Source organism: Balearica regulorum, chromosome Z, assembly GCF_011004875.1.
Source record: "Balearica regulorum gibbericeps isolate bBalReg1 chromosome Z, bBalReg1.pri, whole genome shotgun sequence".
NCBI lineage: Eukaryota > Metazoa > Chordata > Aves > Gruiformes > Gruidae > Balearica > Balearica regulorum.
In genome coordinates this window covers 36,618,671-36,629,748 of record NC_046220.1, presented here as the reverse complement: position 1 = coordinate 36,629,748, position 11,078 = coordinate 36,618,671, and the positions used below count along the sequence as shown (strand labels likewise).

Here is an 11,078-nt window from a genome sequence, read left to right as displayed (position 1 = left end):
CCCAAAAAGCCTTGAGGTGCTGGTTGTCTGTTCACCTTGGGCTCTGTGCCAGAGGCCACGCAGCTTTCATCTCGGGAACCTCTGCTCAGGCAGCAGGGCCTCCAGGGCAGGATTCACTGCAGTTTGTGGTTCTCCTTGCAGACTGGTATGGAAGAACTAAGGGCAGCCCTGCCAGAAGCAGCCATTTGGCTGCAGGGTGCGGTCCCAAGAAGTCACACAACTACTTGGGTTGGGTTTGGGATGGATTTGATGCGGCAATAAAGAACGCTTCCGACTGCAACTACCGCCTCGCTACAGCGTGCTTTTATGCCACAGCGTTGGTCCCTCCGCGGAGCTAACACCGCCCCCCCCGGCCCCCCCCCCGATCCTTCCGCACATGCCTGAGCCCCAGCGCTCCGGGCCAGCCGAGTGGGCGGGGACTAGCGAAAAAGACAGGAGAAATTACCAATCGTGAAGTAGGCACAGCCGGCCGTGATCTGTCAACCCAATGAGCGCCGTGGAGGGCGTGGCCGCGGGAGGAAGAGCGGCGCGACGGGAGCCGCGCGGGAGGGCGCCATGGCTGACGAGATCAGCAAGGCGCAGGCCGCCCGGCCTGGCGGCGACACCATCTTCGGGAAGATCATCCGCAAGGAGATCCCTGCCAATATCATCTATGAGGACGAGCAGGTGCGGGGGGTGCGAGGTCGCCTCCCGCTCGGAGTCGCTCGGGTCGGGGGGGTGCCATTGAGGTGCTCGGGTGGGTTGGCGGGCGGGCGGGGCCTCTCCGTACGCTCCTGCAACGTCCCTAAAGCATCGGGCGCTTTGGTTCGCGGCGGGTGTCTGGGCGGATGCAGGTCTGCAGGTGTTGCCCGGCCCGGCTCGGCCCCAGCCCCAGCCCCGCTGTGTCACCGGCCTGCGTGTGGAGGACGGGCTGTGGCGCTGACGCACCCGCTGGCGGCCGCTGGCGTTTCGGCATTGCAGGCCGTGCAGGCCTTGTTGCCGAGGGACGGGGGTTTTCGCACCTGGCGTAGGAGGGTAGTGGTGAAGCCTTAGATTAACTACCCGCTGGCGATCTCCGTGTGGATTCCGGGCGTATGTATCCCAGCAGTGCACCATAACTAGCTGCTTTTGTACGTCAGGAGTGCACGTCTTGATGTGCCTCTCAATAGCGTTATGGAGATTATACAGCTGTGCTTGCCAGGCTTCGGTTATCAACCTCTGAGAGGGATTATTGAAGAATTATCGAGAATTACAGCTTTTTCTGCTCTTCACAGAAGTCTGGAACTGATCATCCTGCAGGCTGCAAAAATAGATTTCTGTGATGAGGTGGGATTGGTAGCATTCAGTGATGCTGGTGCACCACAGCATGCTAGAAGCTTAGTGAAATGGTTAGTTTATGAAAAAAAATGCAGCTGTTATCTCCAAGACATAAACTAAACTAGTATCCAGTATAAGTGCCCCCCCCCCCTTTTTTTGGTGGTAATTGAAATACTGAACATTAACAGGGGTTTTTGAAATAAGGGATTATCTGCAGTGTAGAATACAAACTCACTAAAGATGCTGTTTGTCTGCTGTTTGTGTACTTAAAAATTATGCATAGCTTGGAACAATTTTTCTTAATAGATACAGAGATGTTGCAGCTGCCATGTACTCTCAAGAATATTGGAAATTTTCACTGCTTTGCGAAGAACATGCTTATGTTACTGCTCTGTGTTTACATGAGGGTATGCATCCTTTCTTTACCCTGGTCAAAGCTGCATGAGTTTTTTTCCTCAGCTGTTCTTGCTGCAGCAGTGTAACCTGAGCACTGTACTTGATTGAGAATTAGGCCATTGACTTGGATGAGCGACTTGAGAGTGTATACCCCACTCTGACTGCCATTGGTGCAGAATATTTTCTGGAAGAGTAATTACATGTAGTGTCACAGTTGAGTTTTACCTTAAACTATGCAGAAGTGTAGAACTGCTTTTAGACTTCAGTTGACTGTAATGAATGATTGTTACTTCATTTTGTTGACTCTATGAAGGTCTCTTTAAAAGTGGCTGGAAATGTTACAAGGAGAAATTTAAGTCAGGCTTTTAATCATTAATTGATGTGCAGAGAAAAGGAGATATTAAGAAGTACAAAGTCTCTGTGGAATTAAGCCTTATCAGTGTTGTTTTAGTTGAATCTAAACTTGCTGAAATGAAGGTTGGTTTGCCATGCACTCATGGACTTTCTGCCTTCCAACCTCAACCAGTCTGTCATTCTGTGATTTTTCAATACTACTTCTGCTCTCTGTCCCATAGAAAATTATTTGCTATGAGTCTTCTGCTCATTAAGTTCTGTGAGTCAGTTTGTTCACTTGCATTCTGCCTCTATGTGGACCACATAGAATAGAAAAAATGCTTACAAAATTATTAACTCAAATATTTAATTAGGTGCAAATTAGTTTTATTTATTCTTTGCTTACCACCTTTCTTTGTTTAGGAGAAACAAGCAGGTCATAAGAGATTAGAACTGGGCACTATCTTCTTAAAGATAGCTTAAAATAGGACAGATTTGAGGTATGCAAGATAAGGCATTGTTAATATAAGTAAAGTTCAGGCTTTTCACCACCTTTACTCTTGGCAAAGGCCATGATTCCTCTTAGTAGAATAAAAAAGCAGTATAGTTGCATAGAAAATTCACTTTATTGTTTTACAAATAACTAAAAGCATCTAGGAAGTATACATTTTGAAGACTGTAAGGTATGTGTTTGTAAGTATGCACTCTTTGTGGCGTAACTCAACCAGTAACTACCAGATGTTTTGCTGTTAAATGTGATGGGTAAGTCAGAGATGCCCTGTGGTTAGCAATGACAGAGTGCATGCTCACTGCAGGCATCTGCAGATTGTGGTGGCTGCAGTAGCAAGTCCTGGTTCTGTGGTTGGCCATGTGCACAAAGAGGCATAGCTTCCTTTTTTCTCTTTCTTTGCTTTCTCTTCTATTTCTCTTATCTATTGGAAGTTCCTAATATGAGATTTATTTGATGTAGTTAGGTGCTACATGCAGTTTCTTATTGATAGTCATTTTGGTACTTGCATAAAATCAGTTGGGAGCCAACTACTTACTGCATATAGCTGTTTATATTTCAAAAGTGCTGCTTTTCCCTCAATTTGAGAATGTCTGAAGTAGAGCCAGCCTTAATACATTGAAATAGTAGTTTCCTGAAATATTTGGTACTGTTGAGAACAGAAATGTAATATGGCCTCAATCACATAATTTCAAGGCAATTTCAAAGAACCTGCTATCTTGCAAGGCAATATTCAGACATAACTGAAAGATTATTAGCAACTGTTTGCCATTTGTTTTATTAAATGAGTGTTAATAAAAAAGTGAAATAAGCATAAATGTACTTTATATAGGCATGCATGCTACCAGCTCTGTTAGTTGTTACGCATATGTGGAAATAATAAATCATGAACCTAATTGCATATTAACTTGCTGAGAAGACTGTAGCTTTTAGATAATACTTAACACAGAATAACGATTATCTTTTTCATGCCAGCAGGTCTTGGTAAGTAGGTGGTTTGTGTTTAGAAATTGGAGGAGTTTGAATAATATGTCACTCAAGAAAAATCAACATCTTTGCTTATGTTTGGGGTATCTGATAATCTACTTAAGTATATATTTAGTGGGGCTTATTGGTTTACTTAAACTCCTGCCTTTCTCTGAAGCAAATTATGTTTAAACTGTTTGCTCTTCTTCCAGTGCCTTGCGTTCCACGATATTTCACCCCAAGCTCCAACACATTTCCTAGTGATCCCTAAGAAGCCAATTGTCAGGTTATCTGAAGCAGAAGATTCTGATGAATCTGTAAGTACTCTAGAAGCTTTCTGTACACCAAACTGTATCTGATTACTTCATAATTTACTAGACTCTCCCCCTTTTCCTCTTGCATTTCAAAGAGGCAAAGTAGTTTTTCGATATTATAATCCTTTTCCAGTAAAAGAAATTAAGGTTTTCCAGTGAAAGTAGTGATATAAAGCAAAATGCATCTTTGGATATGTATTTGCAGTGCAAAATGCAGTTACTTTGGAGTACAATCTTGGTGTCTGTTCATGGTTCACAGGTAGTAGTACTTATTCTAATAAGGGCTTGGGGTTTTTGGCAGGTCAGAGATGAAGGTTAGCTGAGAGGTGCCGAATATTTTAGTTGTAACTGTAAACATCAAGTTCAAAGATTTTTGTAAACCTTTACATGATAAGATAAAGGTTTTTCCCCACCAAAATTACATGTTGCCTGAAAAAGTATTGGGGGCTTTAACCATAAGATAAATTTAGCTTCTGTGACAATTTTGTAGTCTGTTACTGTCTAGCTTGAAAAAAATCTACAGCTCTTTTTTCCCCCCTATATTATGCATAGTCAATCTTTATAACTTTTTTTTGGAAAGTGTCAGTTGCAGGCAGACAATTTGAAAAGCAGTGGCTGAGTTTCTAAGAATTAGCTTACTGGCTTATCTGAATGGTTCTCTGCTCTCATTCCTTCCCTTCCTGCCCTCTCCCCTTTTTGTGTGTTTTCTGTTTGGTGTTTTTTTTTGTTTGTTTGTTTGTTTTTTTCTCCTCCAGCTTCTTGGGCATTTAATGATTGTTGGCAAGAAGTGTGCTGCTAACCTGGGCCTGACGAATGGATTCCGGATGGTTGTGAATGAAGGGCCTGAGGGTGGGCAGTCTGTCTATCACGTGCATCTCCATGTTCTGGGTGGTCGTCAGTTGGGCTGGCCTCCTGGCTAAGATGTTTACACCACAACAGTTAACTGCATGCATACAAATTTCCACCAAATAGATTTAATGTGTTGCCCATCAATCTAGCCACTGTTAATGTATTTTTTTTTGTATGTGTGTCTATGGAGGGTAATAAATGCTCTCAACAACATTCGCACAATAAAGATCTTAGCTTGTGGGAATCATCTCTGTCTGGTGTGCCTTACTGATGGAAACAATTCTGCAAGTTAAAATGGTGTTCTCCAGAGTTTAAGTATGTAGTGTGTTTCAGTCTGCTGTTAACAAACTTCTGTAGATAGTGATTTGCCAAGGCATTCGAACCGTGAAGATGCAACTGCTTACCAGTCTTTCATGTTTTTTGGGAATAAAACTTTTAGGCTTTTTGAAAATGGTATGTAAATATTCATAAAGCCAGTATAGGCTGCTGCTAAAACTTTTTTTAAGGTGTTGTATGTGAAATTCTGAACATGCTGTGCAAGGGCTGTGTCAGTACAGTGCAATGTGTTGGAAACGTACAGCTCCTGTTGGAGCCCTCTTGTCGCTGGCTGCTTTATAAGGCCCCGCCTTTCTGATGAGAAGGGGTAAAGCAATAGTCTTAATGGCAGCTGTGATAGTTCCATAGCACACTGGTATTTAATTCTACGTCGTGATTTTGATGCCATTGAGGACTTGAAATGAAAATACGTAACTGTGTCTGTAGGGCCTTGTAAGGCATTTCATCTTGACACCTAAGCAGCATGATGTAGTACGTATGCATTTTAGATTCCAGATTTTATTGGGTGGACTTTGTTCTTCAGTGAATAGTAGTTTCTGTGTGTGGCTGCGTAGAGTTGTTCGTGCAACACTGTCATCAAATCTCCAAGACAATGAATTTTCCTGAAGTTAGAGTTACAGATGTGTCTGTGTTGTGGTTTTACCCCAGCCGGCAGCTAATTGCCACTCTGTTGCTGGCTCACCCCGCTGCCCCTTGTGGAATGGGGAGAGAATCAGAAGAGTGAAAGTGAGAAAACTCGTGGGTTGATATAAAAACAGTTTAATAGGAGAAACAAAAAAAGGAAGATAGTAATAATATGTACAAAGCATGTGGTGAGCAGCACAGTTTCTCACCATCTGAAGTCAATACTGTGCAAGACCCCAGCTGTTCAGCCTCTCAGCCCACCCCCCAGATATAAACGGAACATGACGTTGTATGGTATGGAGTATCCCTTTGGCCAGTTTGGGTCAGCTGCCCTGGCTGTATGCCCTCCCAGCTTCTTGGGTGCCCCCCTGCCTTTGTGTTGGCAGAGCAATATGAGAAGCTGAAAAGTCTCTGACTGCTTGGTAACAACTGAAATATTAGTGTGTTATCAACATTATTCACATCCTAAATCCAAACCACAGCACTATACCAGCTGTCAGAAAGAAAATTAACTCTATCCCTGCTGAAACCAGGGCAGCCTTCCAGTGTAAACATGCAGCAACTATTTTTCCTGCTAAAATGGGGAAGTCCCAGCAAACCAGTTTGTATGATGGAAGATACTTGGAAGACTTTAGGCAGATGCCTTAAAAAAAATGGTATTTGTGAGCAGCACTTCTCCAGAGTACAATTTTAACACCAAAGGTGTTAGAGAAATGTGGGAGTGTAGAAGGTGGACAGGTAAAGGCTGTGAGTTGTGATTTCTATTCAGGTAAAAACTTGGAAGTTTGATAAAGGTATTTGAATTAATTCAACTTGAAAGTATTTTGTAAGTACTTCTGAAGGTTCTGAACCTTCAGATTTTTTACCCTAAGACATGACTTCAACTGGAGGCGGCTGGTCTATAGTTGTGTTAAGAATAAAAAGGTGGTCCTGTAGTGGTAGCCTCACAACTGTTCTCCCAGATGTCCTGCACAGAAGGGAAGAAGAAAACCACCCAACCTGCAGAGGTACAGCATTCCTGAGCAGAAAGCTGAATCTGTGCTGCAAGAACAAGGTATCACTAGCAGACACAGTGGGGTATGATAAAAATTTATGGCTGGGAAACTTGCTGTCAGAACAAGTTTATGAAAGGCACTTAAAGATACTGAGATTAACCATTGGTACCCAAATGTGGGGAAGGCCATGTGATGTGTGCACTACTTTAAGTTTTCTAATTTCTGTTCTGCTCTCAGCCAGTTTAGTTGTGCTTCAGTGTCTTGGGTTTGCGTGGCAAGGTTTTGGTAGCGGAGTGGGGGGCTACAGGGGTGGCTTCTGTGAGAAGCTGCTAGAAGCTTCCCCTGTGTCTGACAGAGCCAATGCCAGCCGGCTCCAAGACGGACCCACCGCTGGCCAAGGCTGAGCCAGTCAGCGCCTCTGTGATAACATATTTAAGAAGGGAAAAAACAGTTAGAGCTTTTGCTGCCAGAGAGAGGAGTGAGATGTAAGAAACTCTGCAGACACCAAGGTCAGTGCAGAAGGAGGGGCAGGAGGTGCTCCAGGCGCCGGAGCAGAGATTCCCCTGCAGCCTGTGGTGAAGGCCATGGTGAGGCAGGCTGTCCCCCTGCAGCCCATGGAGGAAGGATGAGGGGGTGTAAAGATTCCACCTGCAGCATGTGGAGGACCCCACGCTGTAGCAGCTGGAGGCACCTGAAGGACGCTGTGGCCCATGGGAAGCCCACGCTGGAGCAAGCTCCTGGCTGGACCGGTAGACCCATGGAGAGAGGAGCCCACGCCAGAGCAGGTTTGCTGGCAGGACTTGTGACCCTGTGGGGGACCCCACGCTGGAGCAGTTCATGAAGGACTGTAGCCCATGGGAGAGACTCACGTTAGAGAAGTTAGTGAAGGACTGTCTCCTGTGAGAGGGACTCCATGTTGGAGCAGGGGAACGATGAGAGGAGTCCTCCCCCTGAGGATGAAGAAGTGGCAGAAACAACATGTGATGAACTGACTGTAACCCCCATTCCCCGTCCCCCTGTGCCACTGAGGGGGAGCGGAGTTTGAAGCTGGGAGTGAAGTGAGCCCGGGAAGATGGGAGGGGTGGGGGGAGGTGTTTTAAGATTTGGTTTTATTTCTCATTACTCTGTTTTGCCTAGTAATAAATTAGATGAATTCCCTCTCTAAGTTCAGTCTGTAAAGACCGTACATCATCACGTGCATGTGGTTTGGGGCCAGCCCGCTGAACGTGATGGCCATGTCGGAGCAGCAGCTGTCCACCACCTGCTGAGGGTAAGTAGACATCGCTTCCTTAATGTGAGCACCCACTGATTTAGTGTTAAAGACGTCTTTTCCTTCTGAATCTTCCGCGTTTTCAGCAAACACGCCAGTATACTTCAGGCAGATCGCTAGCTGTTTATCCTCAGCAAGTTTCCAAATCATACCTCCCTGCTCTGGACACTTGTCAGAATCTTCAGGAACATGGGAGAGTCGTCTTAGTGATTCAATGCTTAAGACGATTCCTCCTTCACCATCTACATACTCAAGGTCACCAGATTTCACAGTATGGCCTATATAAAAAGGCTGCCAAGGGTCTTTTTTCAGTAAGAAATACTTGAGATTTTCAATAATAGCAAATGTTGTTGGATACGCAAGGACGAACCAGCTGAATTCATCTTTATAGCGTTCATACGTTATCTTGTAAGCTTTTCTCATCATCACCCACATATCATTTGTGTTGAGGGTCACAGAATCAAACACTTTGGCGTTTTCAGAGCTGTAGAATTCCGCTTTGTTGCAGTGCTTGCTCCACATCTCTTTCACTGCAGCCCAGTGCCCCAGATCTTTCAGTTTCACGAGGATGATGCAATAAATGCGGATACTTTTACTAAGTTCCATGTGTTCACCTTCTGAAAGGTTTAAGACTTCTTTGTTGGGAGCCTGGATGTGATGATGCTCGTGGTGATGTGCTTTAGTCCCGTGGCCCACTTTAATATGTCCGAGGAGCGTAACCAACATGCAGAAGGCTCCTCCTAGCATCATGCCCTTCACAAAGGAGCTGCTTTCGGACATCATTTTTCCAGTCAATTACTGCCAGTGAGTTGGCGTACGATGATGGTGCACTTCACACAAATTTTCGCCACATGGGTTGGGTACACTGGACTTCATTGGGGTCTGTGAGCAACTGTGCGTTGTCTGGATCATAAGAAACCATCTTCCGCACAGCTAATTCCCTCAGATATTGGATACCTTTCCCTCACACTTGACAGGAGTTGCCTCCAGAGGCTGAGGGCCGGTGCCTTCTTCCCAATTGCCTTGTCAATGCCCCGTTCCCTAGACAAGGATCCTAGCTGCTTGGCCTCCCTGCCCTCCAGTTCCAGGCTACTGGCCCCGTTATCCCAGCAGCGGAGCAGCCAGGTAATAATGTGCTCTCCTGCAAGGCGGCTGAAATCCTTCCGCTTATGTCGCAGCTCACTCAGGGACAGGGATCGAGTGATCACTTCTGGTTCTGGCTCTTCTTCTTGTTCTCGTGATGGCCCCGGTTCATCATCATCTTTCACTAAGCAAACTGATTTCCTTGTGCATTTCTTTTTGTGTATAGGGGCGACTGATACTGGTATGGGTTGATCTTTTGGCTCGACTACAGTGCCTATTGCAGGGGTTTGGGTAGCTGCAGTGCCTGTTGCGGGGGTTTGGGTAGCTGCAGTGCCTGTTGTGGGGGCCTGGGCAGCTGCAGTGCCTGCTGGGGGGGCCTGGGCAGCTGCAGTGCCTGTTGCAGGGGCTTGGGCAGCTGCAGTGCCTGAGGGTCTGCTCTCTCCCTCTGGATGGTGCTGTCTACTATCAAGCAGTGTTTGATAGATTGTGGCCAGGGCCCAGCACAGCACAGTAAGTTGTGTCTCCTTAGAATCCCCACAGCATTTTCCTTTCAAATATTCTACCATATTATCAGGGTCTTGCAATTATTCAGGAGTGAAGCTCCAAACCATTGGGGGTGAAAGGGTCTCTAGATCATACCCACCCATACTCTCCATAAAAACCCCAAACCATCCTGTTTTCACAAGAACATCACTGAGAAAAGTCCCATCTCTTAGATTCACTGTGGAAAAAACAAATTGAGCACATTCCAGTCAAGTAATGCGGGGGGTTTTGCATCTCAAAAGCTGCTCTGTCTCTTCCCCTTGCTGTTCCTGGCCATTGAAAATCTGAAAATGCTACCAAAAGTGTCGCTTGCAAAGCTGTCTGGTTTGTGCCCTGGCAGCCCCCTTTTCCATTGCACAGCAGGTGGAGAGAGGGAAGGAACTCAAGAGAAAGAAGGTTTGGATGCTCAGTGACTTGCCAAGGATGGAGCAGGGAACAGTGTGCCTGCCCATACTCTCCCACATGCCATGCCAGCCCTGACCATTCAGCCTTGGGGAAGATACCTGGGTAGTGTTCTTGAAAAAAATTTTGTTAACCCTGAACAGGACTTGGAAAGCATGCAGGAGACCTAGCAATAGGAATATACTGGCCTGAACATTCCAAGGGTATTAAAAATTATCAAAAATTGTTGTAACCAACCAAAAGGGAACAGGAGAGGTGAAAGAGTGGGAGAAGGTATCCCCCCCTGTCTTCCCCATAGATTGGGTCCAATTATTAATCAATTCTGAAAGATACTGACCGAGGTACGGGCCTGACCTAAATGCTACATACACATACCAGCTCAGACTCATGACTGTGAATGATATCTTATCATAAGTCATTATCACACAATACAACAACATGAGAACACAAACCCGTCTCCCAGAGGTGATAAACAGCGCCGCAGGGATTACACAGAGTAAACACGGGTTTACAAAACAGAGCCATGTAACCTAACAGAACACCGTTATGACCAGCGACTGTTTCAATAATATTATAACAGCTTATAACAACTTTGTTTTAACACACTTGGGTCAGACTTGTCGTTATCACAACCCCTCGAGGCTTTGCCATTGTTTTTCCGTTCTCCTCCTCATCCCGCCGGGGGAGGGGTGAGCAAGCGGCACGTGGCGCTCAGCTGCTGGCTGGGCCTAAACCACGTCAGTCCTTTTTGGCGCCCAACGTGGGACTCAGCGTGGCTCCAGGACAGGCTGAGCATCAGGTCCTCGGATAGGTAAATTGTTCTCTGTTATCACCCATTGTGAATATCTGTTATCAGCACTGTTGTTGATTGTTTCCCTCTCCCTTGCTGTCCCAGTAAACTGCCCTTATCCCAACCCTGGAAGCTTTGCCGTTGTTTTTCCGTTCTCCTCCCAGTCCCGCCAGGGGAGGGGTAAGCAAGCGGCGCGTGGCGCTCAGCTGCTGGCTGGGCCTAAACCACGTCATTCAGTTTCAGATGACTGTGTTCTGCAGTATCTTGTTAACCAAAGATTGATGCTAAAATTGTGAGTAGTACTGAGCTTAAGACACCTGTCAGACTATGTAAGAAAAATATAACTGAAGGAGAACTTTCTTTTTTCTAATTT

General features: G+C 45.6%; 2 protein-coding genes across 2 annotated transcripts; one reads left to right on the top strand and one right to left on the bottom strand.

Moving 5' to 3' along the window:
* Positions 1–503: 503 nt before the first annotated feature.
* Positions 504–4,909, top strand: HINT1 (histidine triad nucleotide binding protein 1). The gene is made up of 3 exons (XM_075740152.1): positions 504–666; positions 3,712–3,816; positions 4,569–4,909. The coding sequence occupies exons 1-3, from the start codon at positions 556–558 to the stop codon at positions 4,731–4,733; spliced, it is 381 nt and encodes a 126-aa protein (XP_075596267.1). The 5' UTR covers positions 504–555; the 3' UTR covers positions 4,734–4,909.
* A 2,852-nt stretch (positions 4,910–7,761) lies between these two features.
* LOC104629082 (C1GALT1-specific chaperone 1) lies at positions 7,762–8,673 on the bottom strand. Its single transcript, XM_010308405.2, has one exon. The coding sequence runs from the start codon at positions 8,668–8,670 to the stop codon at positions 7,762–7,764; it is 909 nt and encodes a 302-aa protein (XP_010306707.2). The 5' UTR covers positions 8,671–8,673.
* Between the last annotated feature and the right edge of the window lie 2,405 nt (positions 8,674–11,078).

Bases quoted from the DNA above. Each gene is read 5' to 3' on its own strand.
- HINT1 (XM_075740152.1), top strand. From the start codon at position 556: ATGGCTGACGAGATCAGCAAGGCGCAGGCCGCCCGGCCTGGCGGCGAC. The intron at 667-3,711 runs GTGCGGGGGGTG...CTCTTCTTCCAG, and splicing joins TCATCTATGAGGACGAGCAG to TGCCTTGCGTTCCACGATAT. The intron at 3,817-4,568 runs GTAAGTACTCTA...TTTCTCCTCCAG, and splicing joins CAGAAGATTCTGATGAATCT to CTTCTTGGGCATTTAATGAT.
- LOC104629082 (XM_010308405.2), bottom strand. From the start codon at position 8,670: ATGATGTCCGAAAGCAGCTCCTTTGTGAAGGGCATGATGCTAGGAGGA.